This window comes from Phalaenopsis equestris, unplaced genomic scaffold (assembly GCF_001263595.1).
Source record: "Phalaenopsis equestris unplaced genomic scaffold, ASM126359v1 Scaffold000224, whole genome shotgun sequence".
NCBI classification, from domain to species: Eukaryota; Viridiplantae; Streptophyta; class Magnoliopsida; order Asparagales; family Orchidaceae; genus Phalaenopsis; species Phalaenopsis equestris.
In genome coordinates, this window is record NW_018164666.1 from 3,054,839 (window position 1) to 3,069,802 (window position 14,964).

General features: G+C 35.0%; 1 protein-coding gene across 1 annotated transcript; it reads left to right on the plus strand.

Moving 5' to 3' along the window:
- The first annotated feature begins 3,668 nt into the window (after positions 1-3,668).
- On the plus strand, positions 3,669-5,518 carry LOC110023414 (CBL-interacting protein kinase 6-like). The gene has a single exon (XM_020722824.1). It carries the CDS (start codon positions 4,016-4,018, stop codon positions 5,324-5,326), a length of 1,311 nt encoding a protein of 436 aa, XP_020578483.1. The 5' UTR covers positions 3,669-4,015; the 3' UTR covers positions 5,327-5,518.
- Positions 5,519-14,964: the final 9,446 nt, after the last annotated feature.

Consider the following 14,964-nt stretch of genomic DNA (forward strand, 5'->3'; position numbering starts at 1 on the left):
TTTGTTAGCAAATAGCTTGCGTTCGGCTCGTTTGCATGTTCTGCTCGCTAAAAAAACAAGTTGAACACAAGCCTACTTTTTTGTTCGAATATAAACGAGCCGAATACGAGCAATTGTATTTCTTAAGGAGTTAGACATGATCTGAGCTTGGGCTCGCTCATGTTCGATTCGTTTGCACCACTACCCACGTGAGGATAACTGCTTATATTTCCTTTTTTTTATTTTTTATTTATATTCTATCAATAATCAAATGGGAAGCAATGGTTAAGAAAATCCTGATACCATGGGTTCCAAAAATTTGCATATCATGTTCTTGTTATATTTAAACCATATGAAATGGCATCATTTTTATTTATAGATATTTTAAAAAATAACAAAAATATTTGCATATATTCAATAGAATAATGTAAAATAAAAATTCTCCTAATGTATAAAATAGTTTTATAGATTAATAAAAATTTATGAAGATACACTATGTGAGACTTATTATAAAACATAAAAATATAAAATCAAAATACAAAGCCTTCCCTACTACAACAAATTGGTCCCATTTAAATCAATTGACATACATCTATATATACATAATTTGTAGCCATTTGTTGAGATTTGTAAAGTTTTGAGCTTGTCATCAGTAGACCCTCATTTATTTTTGAAAAATCACAAGTTTTAGGTGACAAATAAAAAAAACCTCCTTTATTATTAAGTATTTGAGGAAATCAATGGGCCTTTCTTCTTATAAGTTGTGCATTTAAGGACTATCATTTAAAAAGCATATATCAGAGTTGTGGACACCAATTTCAAGTCATAAAGGCTCCATCACATACCTACTCAATTATTGACCCCTAAAGAGCATCAAAGAATGTATTTTTTTTATTTAATTCTTTTTACATAGTATAAAACCTCTCTCCATAATAGATATCATCATTAGCTCGGGTTCATTCAGCTCTAATTCTCTATGCTTAATTATTATCATCATCTGGATGTGACATTTACTAAATATTCTAATGAGTAACATATAAAAGTCACATTGACAGAATATAAAAACACATTAGATTCCAATTTGTTCAGAATTCATTAAGAGTAATTTCTAGAGAGCAAGCCCTAATATAACAAATGAGAAGCTAAGGTCATTAACTATTCAAATATCTCAATCAATTTCCCTAATGTGTGAGAAATAGAGGAAAACTAGTGTTAGATGTGATATTTACTGAAAGAACAAGTGGCTCATCAAATTAGGTAGGTAATTAAACAAGGTTTTTACTTATTTGAAAATCATCAAAAAGGCCTGTGAAAGTCATATTAATAGGTAAGATTTTCGTAAAAATTCTCACGAGCTAATAAAGAGTTAGCTCAAATATGTATGATAGTTAGATAAGTCCCATGCCTAATCGGTAGTCACTAAAAAGGCAATCCAATGTGTAAACCCTATAACATTGCTTAATGTTCAGATGATTTACACTAACACACTTCCCTAATAAAAAAATCTTTAAAAATTGTGAGGAAAAAAGAGATAATGCAATTGTAGATAGCCTTCCTTAGATTATATATATATGACATTGGTGATAATCATGGCAACCACACCTACATAATAATGAGCATGCTCCATAGTGTCCATAAAAATTATTTTTGATAAATTATCATCTCACTCAAAAATCATAAATGCATGCTAACAAACTGATCATTTGATCTTTGACATGTTGCATTGAGCCGTTTTATGGTATTTTATGTGTCACAATATCAATTTTGCTACAAAAATAAATCCTCTACACTCCATCCTACTATCCATCTCAAGATAACATTTAGATAGCCAATTTCATAGAAACATCTTATATTTTGATCATCATTTAGTGGACAGATGCTCAAGTCAGATGAAGACTTGCAAATTCATTCTTTCTTACTTAATGAAATAACACCCCATCTCCTTACAATGAATGGGGGTTTGGTTGTTAAACTACTTAATCTTTTTTTCTCTTTATTTTCTCTCCCTCAGTCTATTTTCCTTCATTGTCATTTTCTCACTTCGTGAAGCCATGTTTATCTCCCAAGTTAAAGGTTAATTCAATTTGAGCCATCATAGGAATTAAACATCTCCTATTCCTTTTTTTTTTTGGAACTAGTTTGGAACTAGTTTAGAGTTGAACCATTTTTTTTGGAACTAGTTTAGAGTTGAACCATCTCTCTTGTCAATCTTCACACATAAATTTCAATCATTTGCATTTCTTTGTTATGATCTTGTTAAGAAATATTCAACTCAATTGAAAATACATGAGCATTAAGATAGTGATACCCAACTAACTCTTTTATTACCCTTTTATATGACATTAAACAATAATGATGGAGAACTTTAACTCGTTTGTTTATGAAAAAGTAAAAAATTATACTTTTTCAACCATCAATCTTTATGGAAAAAATTTGATCATTCACAACCTTCATGCCCTTGTAGAGAAATATTAAGGATTAGTTGATATTTGGATATGTTGATTTTTTATCTATATTGAGTTTGTGGCATTTAGGCCTCACAAATGCTTTTTTTAATTCATTGGTTTATATTAGATGGATGAGTATCACTAGTTGAGTCCAAAATATAATATTTTATTATCAGGCTTTATATTTCTACCTATCAATGATGAGGCCAGCAAACACTCACCAAAAGCAAGCATCCACTACGACTCAAGGAAGATTTTACATTCATTCAAATCGAGCTTCATAAGCTAATTAGGCCAACATACTTATTTGGATCATAGATGCAATTTGATCTATTAGAAGATTAGGCATCCTATTCTATTTAGCTAGTCAACCACCAAGCCCTAGCTTGCATCCAAGCAATATATACCTCTTCTACTTCTTGGTCTATTTTACATATTTATTAATCAATCTTTAGCTACAATGCAGGCAGACGTCAAACCCTAAACTATAAATAAGAGTTCTCAAGGAGGCTTAAGGATTCACCTATTTTGATTGTTTTCCCCTTTGATGAACCTTAGCTATTAATTAATAGATTTTTCTTTCTATTTTATTGTCTTTTTTGAGCTTTTCTCACTTCCTCTAAATCAACAAAATTTTAATATGAACCAAAGACAATTAAGGACCAATTGTTTTAAAATTAATTCTTATTGTTAGGAAATTTCTTCTTTAATCCTAAATAAAAATCAACAGTGATAAAGACAAATTTTAAAAGTCATATTTGAATTATATAAAATATAATTATCATAAGAGGCTTTTACATACATAGCGCTCAATTTTTATGAATTTACTTATCTCACACCTAAACTTTATAAGTTAAGCACCCTTCCTATAGGAAAAAACTTAATCTATATTTTTATATATCTTTTCAAACATAGAAAAAGATGTTTTACTTGTAAAAATTAAAATTTAAACGTGAGATAAGTAAATGCATGAGAATAAGATGCTATGTATGTAAAGTTCCCATATAATAAACAATAAATATATGCTAAATAATCACACATCAATAAAATGAATATGTAATGGATAATCACACATCAATAAAATTAAACTATGATATATTATCATTAAATAAGCTCACATGCAAAATATGTTTAACTATTTTTTCATTAAATAATACACTATTTACCATTAATTTTAGTAGTATGTAATATGTCACATGTTAAATGACAACTAAACTAGCCCGTAAATGCAGACCACCAAATTGAACTCCGCCTAATTCTAATTGCTTTACATAAAACCCCCTACTTCAGTCATATCAGACATCAGGTCGAACACGACAGTACCTTCTGCAAACCATATTTCAATTGCCACCTGCCTCCTGCGCCCGGCTGCGCAGCTCATTCCATCCCTCCCTCCTCTCCCTACTCCGCCGAGGAATGCATCGAGATGAGGAGATCTGACCCCGACCTTGCCGTAAAACGCAAGCAGCACGCCGGTCGGTCCTTTCATCGGAAGCATGTCGAGGACGGGTAGACTCCTCCGTTTCTTCTCCTCCTCCTCCCATCTCTTTCCATCTTCCTCCTCTTAAGCGCAAACATCACGCCCCAAAATGGAAGATCTATCTTCACTATCTCCAAACTCAGAAGGCCGAAACGTCCTCCGAGGCCGCTACGAACTCGGCCGCGTTCTCGGCCAGGGCAGCTTTGCTAAGGTCTACATCGCCCGCAACCTCCGTACCGGCAAGAACATCGCCATGAAAGTGGTAGGCAAAGAGAAGGTCATCAAGGTGGGAATGACGGAGCATGTGAAGCGCGAGATATCTGTTATGAAAATGGTAACTCACCCGAACATCGTCGAGCTCCATGAAGTGATGGCGACGGTATCCAAGATCTATTTCGCGATGGAGCTTGTGCGAGGAGGTGAGCTCTTCTCCAAGATCGCCCGATCAGGCCGTCTCCGCGAGGATTTAGCTCGTCATTACTTCCGGCAGTTGATCTCCGCTGTCGATTTCTGCCACTCGCGCGGCGTGTACCATCGAGATCTCAAGCCGGAGAATCTCCTACTAGACGATGTTGGTAACCTCAAGGTCGCTGATTTCGGGCTCTCCGCATTCGCCGATCATGTGCACACAGACGGCCTACTCCACACCACCTGCGGTACTCCGGCCTACGTCGCGCCAGAGGTCATCGGGAAGAAGGGTTACGATGGCGCGAAGGCCGATCTATGGTCTTGTGGAGTCATCCTTTTCGTACTTCTCGCCGGGTTCCTTCCCTTTCAGGATGACAACATCGTCGCAATGTATAAGAAAATCCACCGAGGTGATTTCCGGTGCCCGCCTTGGTTCTCTCCCGACGTCCGCCGCCTGATCAACAAGCTGCTCGATCCTAATCCCAAAACCCGCATCACCGTAGCCAAGCTGATCGAAATTCCCTGGTTTAGAAAAAACCCTATTCCAAAATCAGTTACCGATACCTCGATTGCATCTGAGAAGAAAGAAGGCGAGGAGCCCCTGAAGCTTAATGCATTTCATCTGATATCTCTGTCCGAGGGCTTCGATCTATCGGCGCTCTTTGAGAGCGGGGAGAGTAGGGAGGAAGGAATGAGGTTCTTCACGAAGGAGCCGGCGAGCGGTGTGATATCAAGGCTTGAGGAGTTGGCGATGAGAGCACCTGGAAGGCTTCGGGTGACTAAGAGCTCGGCAGCCGGGGTGAGGCTCGAGGGGCTGAAGAGTGGCCGGAGAGGGCGGCTTGCGGTGGCCGCAGAGATATTCGCGGTGGCACCCTCTCTGCTGGTGGTGGATGTGAAGAAGGATGGGGGCGATTCACTTGAGTACCGGCGGTTCTGTAGCTCTGAGCTCCGGCCAGCTCTGAATGACATCATCTGGGCATCGTCTGGAGCTCAGGCCACCTCCGGCGCTTGAGCCGTCAGGTCATCTTTTCTTTCTCCTGCATTGGATATGTACGGTGAGTACTATGGAAGGCCCGGTGAGAGAAATCTTATTTGTAAGCTCCATTAAGTCTCTGTGGATTTTTGTTTTTGTGTCTCTGTTTTTATCTATTTGATGTATATTGTAAATTGTGAGTAGTAATCATAGTTGTAGAAATTTGAGTTTGATCAGATTGTATCATGCATGTTATTAATGTGTAATGCTTGTTTAATTATTAGCTTTGTTCAATGTATAATGCTTGTTTAATTCTAAGCTTTGTTCAATGTATGAGTTTTATTGTTGAATTATGATTTGTCTATGAAAAAGCATAAGAGTGGAGAGGGGTATCAGTAAGTCCGGTTGCTTAACTGAGTCGGCATGGCCGGTCGGCTGGATTTTAAGCCGATAGATAGCTCATTTCTTAACTAAGGGGTCCTTCAGAATTATTGTGATTTGTCAGGTTCTATTGTATTGTTAATTCTTGATCTCTTAAGAGGAATCTTAGGAGCGTCTGTCTGACAGCTGCTGATGGCAAGGAATTGGATGTTTTCCCTGTGACCAATCTATAGATTGGTAGGTCGATGCTTTCACTTGGCTTTACAGTGGAGGTTTGTTTGGATGTTTATATGTCTTGCTTAGTCTAATCGGTTCAGATTTAGATTCTTCTTTCTATCTTTCTCCTTGCTTGTCTTTAGTTCGTAAATTGGGTATTGGGTAAGTCAGGCCTCTTTGTCTCTTATGCTTGGACCCTCCTTTGTAGTATCCTTTTCTTTTGGACCATTAGATCTCATAGAAATTTGTGTTGGTATATTCTTGATGTATATTTATAATGATTGTATCATTCTATTAATTTTAAATATTTCTAACAAAATCTTTATTCAAATTCCTTAGTTTGTTATATATATGAAATTAAATTCAGTATTCACTTTGTAGGTACAGGAGATAGTACTTTAGATGCATTTAGGTAAAATAAATATTAACATTTACATATATAATATTGATGTGAGTTAGAAAATTCGTGACAGTAAAGTAGCAGATTATCGTCTTAACGCGGTACGGTGGTACGAAGATTCATGACACTCAGAAGAGAAAAAATAATTAGTAATGACACCAAAATTTTTTCAATAGAAAGCCCAGAAAAGGAAAAAACCACGGGGTCTGGTCCAACTGAAGAAATTGGCTAAATAATGGATATTATATGAACAATCCCTTGTCCCACACGAGGAAATTAGTTGAACATTCTTCAAAGTTACAACGTCGGTGCACAAATGAACTTGTTGTAAGAAGTGGGTGACGGCTGATGACCATCTGTATAGGCCGACATGTGGTGGTCGATGGTGGTTAGCGGTGATCAACGACAGTCGACTACGATAGGCTGTGATCAACGGTGGTCGGTGGTGATTGACGGTGGTCGGCGGTGATCAACTATGACAGGAGTGGTGCTAGACCTTATCTCCTCAGAGCTTCAAGTCCTTTCTCAACCCTAAAGCTCTCTTTCCTCTCATGAGAGGGGTGGGGCTCTATTTATTATGTTCAGAGTACAATTAATTTAGGAGTATTAACCACTTTAATCGGACGATCCAGAGAGCTTCATTCGATTAGACAACATTTGATGGAGTTGTACTTCTCATTCGATAACTTTAATGATTCTCTTCTGGCTCCCTTCACCTTGTTCTTGTAAGTAGCGAACGAGGTGACCATTGTGTTCCAAATGTTATATTTCTTTCTTTAATTGAAAACATCTTTCTATCAAATGTCTTTTTGCATGGTGGAAATGATAATATTGAGACTGGTCTCCACCATCTGGATTTCTTAACAGCCTTGGCCACTTGACGATCTCTTTATCCTTAATACTCATTAAGATGTTGACATGTGACATGTTGAGTGGCGTGTATATTTTTCTAATCATGGCTCATGATTCCCCCGTGGTCTGGACTTTTTTCGCTGTGATATTTGATTGGTATCCTCGACGTTATTCTTGTGTTTGTTCCCTCAATCACTCAAATTGTTCCTTATGTGCAATGATAACATCGTCTGCAGAGATTTGAGCTTCGATGCCATGGATGAGATCAGTGTAAGAGTGCATTGTCTTCCGCATAAGTGATAAATAGAAATTTCCTGGGCTGAGCCCTCCAAGGAAGACTCCTCTCAGTAACTCTGGATCCACTCCAGGAATCTAGCGAGCTTCAGTAGGGAACCTGCAGAAGTATTCCTTAAAGGATTTCCCCTCATTATGGAGAACTCCTAATAAATGAGATGAATCTTTGATGATTCTTCTATTTGCTATGAACTGCTCTACGAACTATCTGATGATCTCATTGAAAGTGTTGACGGTGCCCCCAAGGAGAGAGTAGAACCATGTGCGAGCTTGACCCTTGAGAGTTGTTAGGAACACTTGACAAAGAAGTGCATCAGATGGTTTGATAGTGGTCGGCATGCTCGTATGTGTCAGTTACCCCTTCGTAGACATCAATGTTTGAGAGTTTGAAACCTGTTGGGATAGGGTTTTGGAGAACTGCGTCGGCCAAAGGTGATCGGTGGTAGTTAGTGTTGTAACTTGGAAAACCTAATAACTCATTCCCGCCTGTGGGATAAGTGGTCGCAATTTTAATCATCTTTTTATAGTAAAACTCTTCAGCTGGGTCAGTCCCCATGAATTTTCTCTTTTATGGTTTTCCACGTAAGAACTTATCTTATCATTATTAGTTTATTTCTCTTTTTTGGGTGTTGAATCTTCGTACCTGCTAAGACGTTTATCCGTCACTCTACTGCTGCAAATGTTCTAGCACACATCAATACTATTAATTTAATGCGCGATAAATTTTGTTTGCATAGAAATTAAATAGCTTGATAATTTACTCATTAATCTGTTTGATATTAACTCGATTATCATCACATGAAACGAACAAAAATCAAACTCAAATGAAAACTAAACTTGAACATAAACACAAAGATTGATTAGAGCTCGAGCTCAAATTTTATAAATAAGTTCAAGCTTGAACACAACCCCAATAGTTCAATTTGGGCTCAAAATCAACTCAAACTTTAATTTTATAAACAAGCTCAAACATAAATATAGTGCCACTCTACTTTGCTTGATTCATTTCCATTCCAATATATTTAGGAAAAATAAAACTATACAGTTTGGTGGCGTTGCTCTATATCACAAGACAATTTTGATTCAGATTCGTCTGATATTAAACTTGATGTATATTTTATGTAATGATTTGTCGCTTTGTCTCAAAATAATTTGCAATAAAAAACATTGTAGGTACAAATCAATAATTTATATGTCTCATTTTATTATTCTACCCTTCTATGATTGGAAAATTATTGCATGCGGCCGCATGCAGAGATGCATGCAGTACCCGATTTACACCGTAGATTACGGTGTTCTATGGTGAGGATGCAATCAAATTTTTTTTTTGTTTTAAAAAAATACAAAATTTAAAGTGAGGTCCACCAAAATACATCCTCAATGTAGATTACCGTGATCTACGGTGTGGATCGGATCCGTATACAATAATTTTTCATCTCATAATTTTTTTATTATTTTGAAAAAAAATTAGCTGCGCAAGAAACAGACAAGATGGAAGAATTGTCAAATTGCGATAAATTCATAATATTTTTATCAAGTAAATGATTTGATCAGCTATTCAATTGTTGTGAGCAAAAACATTGATGAGTATAGAGATATATAAACTCCTTAATATTATATGAAATTCCAATACAAATAAAAGAATAGTTGACAGAGGATGCATTATTAAAGGTTTTAACGTAGAAAACCGGAAAAGTAAGAAATCATGGGTTCTGATCTAATTGAAATTAATATTTACATTATTCAGATGTATGCAATAACATTTGTTTATCTTAGAATAGTAGAAAATAATATTAGAAGAGTGTTCAAATTAGTTACAATCGATAGATGTCCAAATAAAATTTATACAGAATCACAAAGTTCCATATCACATCAATTTGAGTCACATAACATAACAGCTTAATGAAAACAAAAAAATAAATCAACTATCAGTAGTAGCAACATTCAAGTCAACAATATCATTTAACGGCAGTCAAATCACTCGTAGCCAACATCTTCTCCTTCTTCTTCCTTCCCTTGATTTCCCTCCATAGGTAGGTGAATTGCACAGTCGAAAAAACATCCTTCTTAAGGTGAAAGTTTCACATGGGATCATGAATAGGGTCTTATTCTGATCCTCCAAAGCTATGGGAATCTGATTGTATCATGAATATCCATCTAAAAAATTAAAATTGGGTGGTTAGCTAGCCTATCCGGCTTCTGGTTAAGAAAGGGTAAAGGGAAATGATATTTTCTCATGACTATGTTTAATTTTCTATAATCAATGCAAATTTGTCAACCAATGACATTTCTAGTAGATATTAATTTATTTTGTTCATTCACTACAACAGTCACTCCCCCTTTTTAAGTGCACAATAAATATGACTAACCTAGGCACTATCTGAGATGGGATAAATAATGTGTGCATCAAACCATTTCATTGTCTCTTTCTTAACTTCTTTCCTAACAGAGTTGAGTCTTCTTTGAGGGTTCGCCTTAAGTTTATGATTTTCTTCCATAAGGATCCTGTACATGCATATTAAAGGAGTGATCCCCTTAATGTTTGGTAAAGTCCATCCAAAGCCTTACTTAAAACTCCCCAAAACTCTCATCAATTTCTCCTCTTGTATGCTACTGAGTTCTAAGGATATGATAATAGGCAAAGTTGATGAATCTCATAAGAAAGCATATTCAGATATATAGGAAGAATTTTCATCTCTAATTCAGCTGGTTCTTCTATAGAAGGGACTAAAGGTATAGAATTTCCAGTGATGACCAACAACTCAAACCTCTCCCTATAAATCCTTAGAATGACCTCTAAAAAAAAGAGTTGATTCTTCCCTAGAGTCATGTCTATCATCCTCAATCAAGCTTAACTCTACTATATCAGCTTCACAAATTTTCTAAAATTGGCTTCTACTAAATCGATCCACTAAATTCAGCATAAAACATGAATCCTCATATTATTCAGAAGAGAATTTCATAGATTTTAAGACATTAAAAGTTACATCATGATCATTTACTTTCATAGACAACTCCCCTTACTGCACATCGATCATCGCCCTACTAGTAACTATAAATGGTCTACGTAAGATGATGCACATTTTTGTATCTTTCTTCATATCTAAAATAATAGAATCTACAGAGAAGATAAACTTATGCACCTTAACTAAGACATCCTCTATAACCCTCCTATGGTAAATAAGATATTGATCAACAAGCTGAAGTGTTATAGTAGTAGGCTGGAAATCTCTTAATCCTAACCACTTAAAGATCAATAGGAGCATTTGAACTTTTTCTGCACAAGTGGCAAACATTAATATTTTTTCTTATAGTCAAATTTGTAATTTTGCCCTTTTTGATATACTTGTTCGCCCAATTTTTTTAAAAAAAAAATTAAATAGTAGATGATTTTGCCCCCCCCCCCCCCCCAAAACAAAATAAAACTTCAACTTTATGAATGAGAGCAATAATACCTCTCATATTTTATTTTTTTTTTAGAAAGAATAGTACACAGTTAATGAGATTAAATTTTTTTTAAAAAAAAAGAATAACTTTGTCATTATCATAAGCAAAACTTTATGTCCATATATTTTCTTAGTTGTCATGAGTAACATTGGATCAAAATATGCCAACTATGAAGTGTTTTTGCGGGCCCAATTCTTGGACTAACTTAATGTCAAAATAATGTTATAGTATTCTTTTAAAGCATACGAAACTTACGAATGCCGGGAGCCCAATGCTTGCAAAGATGGGCTCCCATTCTCAAAGGTTGCGTTAAATGTTCATTCTTGATGGGCTGTTAGTCCAAGTAGACATACCCACCCCCTAGTGATCCAGTTCCACGCAGTAATGTACGTTAAATAATTATTTTTTTTAATTAATGAATCAATAAAAGAAATAATTACTAGACCGTTGCCGTATGTTGGATGCGAGGCACAAACGCACTTCGACATATCTTCTCTCATTACTTTATCAAAGGAGGTAATTGTTACAGTTTATAAAAATATGTATTATCTATATATTGATTTATTTTAAAAATTAAGACGTATTTGAACGTTTAATAGATTAGTTAGAAAAATTTTAAATATTCCAATATAAGGAACAGATACTTATGAATATATCTAACAAAGGAAAAGGATAGTTTACATAATACCTGTGAGCTGTTGAATGGGAAAGGTTGAGAATGTTGGGCATGCATCAAAACAGTCATGTGTAGAGAAGGAGACAATATATAGAGGAGAAGAACCTTCTAGAATGGTCAAATACTCATGCAATAGAATCATAAAGTTAGGATACCAATCATGCCAGAGGGGGAACAATGGTAGTGGGAGTGAGCTTAGATCCTTCTGCAGGTTGATGGTTCTTCGGGAGAACTGTCAGCTTGGAACAAATATCACAAAACTGGTGTTTTGAGAGAGCTTTTGAAAGGATATCCGTTGGTGGATTCCGAGATTAAATGTGTTGCAGTTGAATATGATCTCGTAAGAAGTGGTGATCCATCTCTATATATTATGTTATCGAATGGAATATAGGATTTTTAGCCAAAGAAATTGCAGATATGTTGTTATGGTATAAAGTTGTTGGTCGAGTGATCAGAATTCCAAACCCTTTTGTAAGTCGCCTAAGCCATCTAATTTCTGTAGTACCATTTCTAAGGCACGATATTTAAGCTCCATAAAGAACCGAGACACAGTCGACTGTTTCTTGACTTGCCAAGATATAAGCATATCACCAAGGTAGGAGCACGTGCCAGTACTGGATTTGCAATCGGATTGATCTCCTGCCCATGAGCTGAAGATTACCTGCTGCAATTCTCATACCGAAGTCACTAGTTCCTTTTACGTAGTGCAGTAGATGAAAAATTCATAATCATCATTAAAACCAGAAGGATCAAAGGAAACAACAACATTATTAAGAATTTGAAAAAATGTCAAAACACACACACACCCGCAGATATATATATATATATATAATGCGTGCTAGAAAATTCAAAAATTCACGGCTGTAGAGTAATGAATTATCGTCTTAGCATTGCGCGTGAATTCAACACACACTCAGATAAGAGAAAACAACCCATAATGACATTAGAAATTCTTACGTGGGAAAGATGTAAAAGGAAAAAATCACGCAGTCTGACTTAGTTATAAAAATTCACTATAAGTTAATGATTATATAGAGCACTTGTCCCACTGGCGGAAAGAGTTATAATTTTTTTCTTAATTATAACATTGATGTGCGGATGAGCATGTTGCAAGAAATCGACGGTGATCGATGGTGATTGGCGGCAACCGACAAATGGGGGTTGACAGTGGTCGGCAGTGGTCAACGGTGTTGGTGGTGTTCGACGGAGATAAACAGTGGTCGACGACGGCAGGAGTAGTGTTGGACTTCAGCTCCCTCTCAAAGCTTAAAGCACTTTCTCAAGCCTCAAACTTTCCTCCCTACTTAAGAGAGGGGTGAGGCTTCTATTTATAGAGTTTCAGTTATAATTAATGATGGAATGTGAACCACTTTGATTAGACGATTCGGAGAGTTTTCTTTGATCATAAAATGTTCGATAACATTTGAGCGTCTTAACGATATCAGAATTGAGTGATATTGGGATCGTTAAATTCATCTTATTGAGACGCTCAATTGAACATAAACTAGTTAGAATTGACATCCATTTGGCCTTCGAAATGTGTCCAAAAATTTTTCAAAAGCGATTTAATGGCTTGATTGAGGCTTAATTGGCTCAGATTGGACTCACTTTGGTATCATTGGGTCTGTCACGTCAAGTCAGCCAGTTTGACTATAAGTTTACTAAAATCGAAGATCTAGATGACTTTTAATTAAAGTTTAAACGTTTTTTTGTTTAAAAGTGCACATTGAGATTGTTTCATGCAAATTTTGGAAATTTGTTCAAGAAGTATCAATATATATTATTGTGTGTACTCACGCATGCGTCCTTGTGTGTGATTGTGTGTGTATTGGGCATTTCTTCGATAAAGATTCTTCTTTTTTTAGCCTATTTATTTTGTTTTTCTCTCATAGGTATTTAGGGGTTGTATGATAATGGATTTAAGTGGGATTTAACTGAAAATAATTTCAAACAGAAGAAATGTCAATAAGACTAACTAGAATTGCTAAAGCAGTTACCATATAACCCCTTAAGGTGATGATTCATTAGACAATTTTGAAAAATTTCACTTTTCAATGGTGGGGATTGACTAGGACTCTTTATTTAGTTGTTTTGGTTTTGATGTTGGTTATTGTCATATTTTCTACTTTGGTTATCATTTTTCTCTCCTTTGAATGCTAGTTTTACTATTAAAGGAGTTTTCCCTTTTTGTGCTAATGTAAACATTTTGGGAAAAACCTCATCTCTTATTTCAATGCTATTTTCTGATGTTATTGTGACATGTGATTTTCATGACGAAAGAGTAAGACATTTAACATCTTTAAGAGTTACAATGTTGTTACAATGAAAACCTAAAAAAATGACAAATCAGAAAACATAACCTAGTTAAAATGATTATGTTAGTATATGTTATCATTTATAAATGATCAATTTTTCATAATCATGAGATATATTTGTACATTATAGTAGACATAAATTATAAATAATGGATTACATGATGGATATTGGAAGAATCTTGAAGCAATAATGTTATCATTAAAAGATTGTATACAATCTCCATTCTCCTTTACAAAGTAAAGACCACAGTCCAAGAACTCTAGTATAAATATTGATATTAATGTCAAGAATCATAATTTGAGTCAATAATATGTATTGGCTTTATTGGTGATGGTGTAAATTAGCAGTGTTAGAAACAAGTAAAAAAGCTGATGGACGTCGATGTTGGTATAGCTAGAAATATTACATGGGATGATCGCATGCATCAATGAAATGACACAAAGGTGCTAATAAAAAATTTTCCCTCTAAAAATTTTGGTGAAAAAAATGAGAATCGTGGTTGAAGTTTCGACTAAACATCACTGAAATGACACAAGATACTAATAAAAAAATTTTCCTCTAAAAATACAAAAAAAAAGTTGGCATGCTTTCCATTTAGGGGTATTCTATTGTTTATTTTTTAACTCTTTGAAAGCATGGCTTGATTTTTCTTTTTTTTTTCCGATGATTATGTGCATCTTTATATATCTATCAAAAGCATATAATCTAAAGCTTTATTTTATAATTTTTAATATATTCTTAACATTCAGAAGCCCTAATGTGAAATTATGATATCCTTATCATCAATAATTTTTCGCAATCACATATGATGTTAAAAACCTTTGAATTTCCCTTACGGACGTAGATTATGTCTAAAGATACCTTCATAGATTTTTCATAGTTAAATAAGTATGATTATTAGGTTAAGGAACTCATGATCATTAATTTATAAATCTTTTATTTGTTGATTGGATAGTTGGATAATTTATTGTAACTTATATATTGCTAAAATGAATTGATTTTTTCTTAGAATCTCCCATAGATGTGCGGATGTTATATAAGAAAATTTGTACTTTTTTTCTCAAAGCAATTATCTCTAAATATAAAAATATTTTA

Bases quoted from the DNA above. Each gene is read 5' to 3' on its own strand.
- LOC110023414 (XM_020722824.1), top strand. From the start codon at position 4,016: ATGGAAGATCTATCTTCACTATCTCCAAACTCAGAAGGCCGAAACGTC.